The sequence below is a fragment of the Condylura cristata genome, unplaced genomic scaffold, assembly GCF_000260355.1.
Source record: "Condylura cristata isolate star-nosed mole 26May11 unplaced genomic scaffold, ConCri1.0 scaffold00011, whole genome shotgun sequence".
Lineage (NCBI taxonomy): Eukaryota > Metazoa > Chordata > Mammalia > Eulipotyphla > Talpidae > Condylura > Condylura cristata.
The window spans coordinates 10,157,813-10,161,506 of NW_004567112.1; the positions used below are offsets into that span (position 1 = coordinate 10,157,813).

Here is a 3,694-nt window from a genome sequence, read left to right on the forward strand (position 1 = left end):
GGGCGGTGTCAGAAAGCTTTCATTTCAACAAACTGCAAAGCGCTGGCATATTAAATTTGTAATCATTAAAATATGACTTATTGGGTGAAGGCTGAGCCCATAATCCAGACTGGAAACATTAAACCCCAACCTATAAAGATTAGCACAGAATTAATACTGCTGCATTGAGATTGAAATCTAAATATGTTCGCCATAAATATTTCTGAAGGAGATGAAAAACAATTAGCATAAATACCAAAGAAGGGCAAGAACACCTGTTCTTTTTCAGGGCGATAAGCATTTTATTGTTCTCTATTTAAAATGTAATGACCTGTGTAATTACAGTAATATTACATTGTTATGTAGGGACCTGGAATGTCACACTTTGAAAAGTGTTGTCAAAACAATCAGGGGTGAAGGTGGGGGATGGGAGGACCACTGGGAAGGACCACCATTAACCCTTCACACGCCAGGGTCTCAATCTTTTGTATTAGGAGGGATTACGGTTGTTCGAGTAAGCAAAAAACATCCATTTTCACAAGCCAGAAAGTGAAGTTATTGCCCAGCTAAATAAAACCCCCATGAATAGGGCCCTCTTGGTTTCCTTTAAATGCTGGATTCCAAGTTCAAAAATGAATTCAAGATGCTACTTATTTATTTGTTCAGCCTAGTAGCAAACAGCTCAGCTGAAAAGCAAATAACTGAGGGTAAAAGAAGATGTAAAAGGTCTCACAGGCAAGTCCTTAAGCAGAAACTTCAGACCTGACTGGAATTTTGACCCTATATTCCTATTTCCCGTGTTTGGCAAGAGGAAAAAAGAAATGTAAACTACTTTTCCCTCTCTGCTTTAATACGGTAACAGGATTCTTATCTTTAGTATACAAATGTTACCACAATTCTAATATTTGCAGTTCTATCATTTCCCATCTACTCAACAAGAGCTCTCAATGCATTTTGGCCTTCAAATCTGTCCTTTTAAAAGGCATTCCTATCACTGTGGCAAAGACTACATCAAATCTCTTAAGCCAACATCTTTGTCATTTCAATATAAAATTATTCCGATTAAGTTTCAAGACATCTTCAGCAATGTCAGCATTATTCTTCAGATAAAGTATTATTCACCCTAAGCCGACGGATACTCCTTGGTTCTTTCCATGTTTACACAGAAAAGCAGAAGCAGGGGTTCGGTGAAAGAGTTTGCTTTTTTAAAGGATGTAGCTGCTTCCAGGTACACGGAGAAGTAGCAGAAAAATGAAGCCAACACCACCACCAAGGAGGGGCGGGAGAAGAATAAAGCAAACAGCTAATTTGTCTTTACACCTTGTTCTCCAAACATTCTCTATGAAGCACTAAGAATTTCAGATGAGCATGAAAAGACCGCTATCTTGCCTATAGACTCCTGCGGCAGCTGTATCAGCTGTATCAAATCTGGAATTGCAAGCTGGCCCTCTGATCCAAGACGTCAGGAGTGACACACAACAGCCTCCCATCCTCACTGCCACTGCTCTGCTTAGCGGCCTAAATAAATACCTTTAATTTGGGGGCACTGCAATCTAACCCAGGTAACAGACAGACAGGAGGCAGGGGCGGTGCACACAGGTGTCCCTGGGAGTTTGCCATGCAAATACTAAAACTGCCTACTGAGTTCAGAAATGTCTTCTCAGGCTCAGTCTGATGGCACAGCCCAAGGCCACCCGCTATGTCCACAATTAAAATAACTAGACGCCGTCTATTCCTATAATGCCCACAAAGGGGACAAAACGTTGGAAGCCTTCCTTTTCGCACCGGGAAATCATTTATTTGCCTTTAACAATTTCCCTGTTTCCTAATTACAGCACAACACTAACTGTTCAAGTTTTAGGAGACAGCACGGCCAGACCGCCAGCGGTCACAGACAGGGAGTTCTGCAAAGAGTCTAGGAAGCCAGCAAACCCGCCATCAAAGCTCAATATTCAGATGGCCTTTCAGATGGCTAAGTGGAGTTTAAAATATTACCAGCGAGGCTTCCATCATCATAGGGGGAGGGGGGAGAGGAAGAAATTCTCAGGGTTGCTTTGGAATGTTGTTTGGTCGGGTTGGTTGGTACACAAACCCTCGGATCCTGAAGCCGAATGCCGCCGGTTTAAAATGCCCACAAGCTCCCAAGAAAAATACAACGGGGGCCGGACGGTGCTTCCCCGAGAGCTGCAACCCCACACCCCGGGCCCTGCAGCCTGAAAGATCCGGCCCTGCAAGAGGAGTTCGCGCTGAAATGCTGTTACAGCCTCCCAAGCTTGCAGTGGCCTGGGCGCAGGGGAGGGGGAATAACAATTTCTCTTTCCTAGCCATAAAAAAATGACCGGTCTAGCATGCCCTTGCCATTTTTGCCAGGGCCAAAAGAACAAGTCAAACCTGATAGTTAATATTTTAATGCCTAAAAACACTTGTAGATCGGATCCGTCAAGCCCTCGGCCATGAGCACCGAATTCCCGGCAGTTCAACAGTGGGTGCATTATTTCAAATGGCTATCTCGAGTTACCAAAAAAGAAAACACAAAACTAGTGTGTGTAAATAAGGAGCAGGGGGAATCAAGCCCGAGAAAGTGCAAAATGACAATCCCGGGAAACCGGGCACAAACGTGAAAAGCATGGGTCTAGATTCTTAATGCAGGATTGGGGGAGGAAAGTGGGACCGGGGAAGGGGTTCAGGGCCAGGGCAGGGGGCAGAGGCCGGTAGGGGGAGGGGATGACTCTTACTAACAAATGTCAGGGGTGGGCGCAGAACTCCGCTGCGGGAAGCCCCCCCCTCCTCCTCCGGGTTAGCCAGACACCCCGCACAGTCCTAGAGCCCCCAAAGTTGGGTTGGGTGGCCTGAGATCAGTAGCCCACTCCCTTAAAAGAGAGGTGCCTTTGGCCTTCCCTCACCTTCCGCACCCCCCTTGTGCGCAATATACTCGGGTCTCAGGCCCCTCAGGACCCGAACGGCCTTCTCGGAAGCAACCAGAGCAGATCCTACTATAAATCTCACGGCACCAAAATTCCCTAGAAAAACATCGAGTCCGCTCGGAGGAGGCCATCCCCGCCGCACACAAACCAAGAACCCCGCGTGGTCGGGAAGAGCCGGCAACCAGCGAGCCGGGCAGCCCAGGGCGCTCGCGGCCCTGCGGAGGTGCCAAAGAATGGGCGCCCGGTGCCCCCCAAGTTAGCCAAGGGGCCAGTCTGGGAAGCGTGACCCTCCAGGGGAAAGGGAGAGGATGGCTGAGAGTCTGCAGTCGCCACTAGAAAGCTAAATAAACAGCCGGCCGAAAAGGAAAGCCGAGGCGCTGCTCCAGGGCCCCAGGCTCCGCGCGCTCGCTAGTTCTCAAGTCCAACGCCTGCAGGAAAATCCACTCTCTACCCCGCGCGCCGGGCGCAGCCCGGTCAGCGTCCGCGGCAGCCAAGGGGTTAACCGGGGAAAGCCCAAGACGCCTCAGAAGAGGGAAGGAAGAGTGGGAGAGAGGGAGAAAAGAAAGAGCCACACAGTCATCTTCCCAGGGTGAAGAAACAAACAACACCCCCAAAGGGGAGGGGGAATCAGCGCAAAAAAAGAAAGTTCTCCTGATCCCCCCCCCAACAAAGCCCTGCTTGGAAAGAAAGGTCTCCCCAACATCACGAGGCAGCAAACTGAAAGCAAGAACATGGCGAAGTGCAAACAAATCCCGTCCACAAAAGGCAGAAAAGTTTGGAGAGTTTCGGGC

At 48.5% G+C, this 3,694-nt stretch overlaps 1 protein-coding gene across 1 annotated transcript in view; it reads right to left on the reverse strand.

The window, feature by feature from the left end:
- Positions 1-2,999: 2,999 nt before the first annotated feature.
- LOC105853499 (transcription factor 7-like 2) overlaps positions 3,000-3,694 on the reverse strand; it is a 1,786-nt gene continuing 1,091 nt past the window's right edge. The window contains exon 3 of the mRNA XM_012723459.1: positions 3,000-3,118. Coding sequence (XP_012578913.1) covers positions 3,000-3,118 — 119 coding nt within the window. The remainder of the gene's footprint in view (positions 3,119-3,694) is intronic.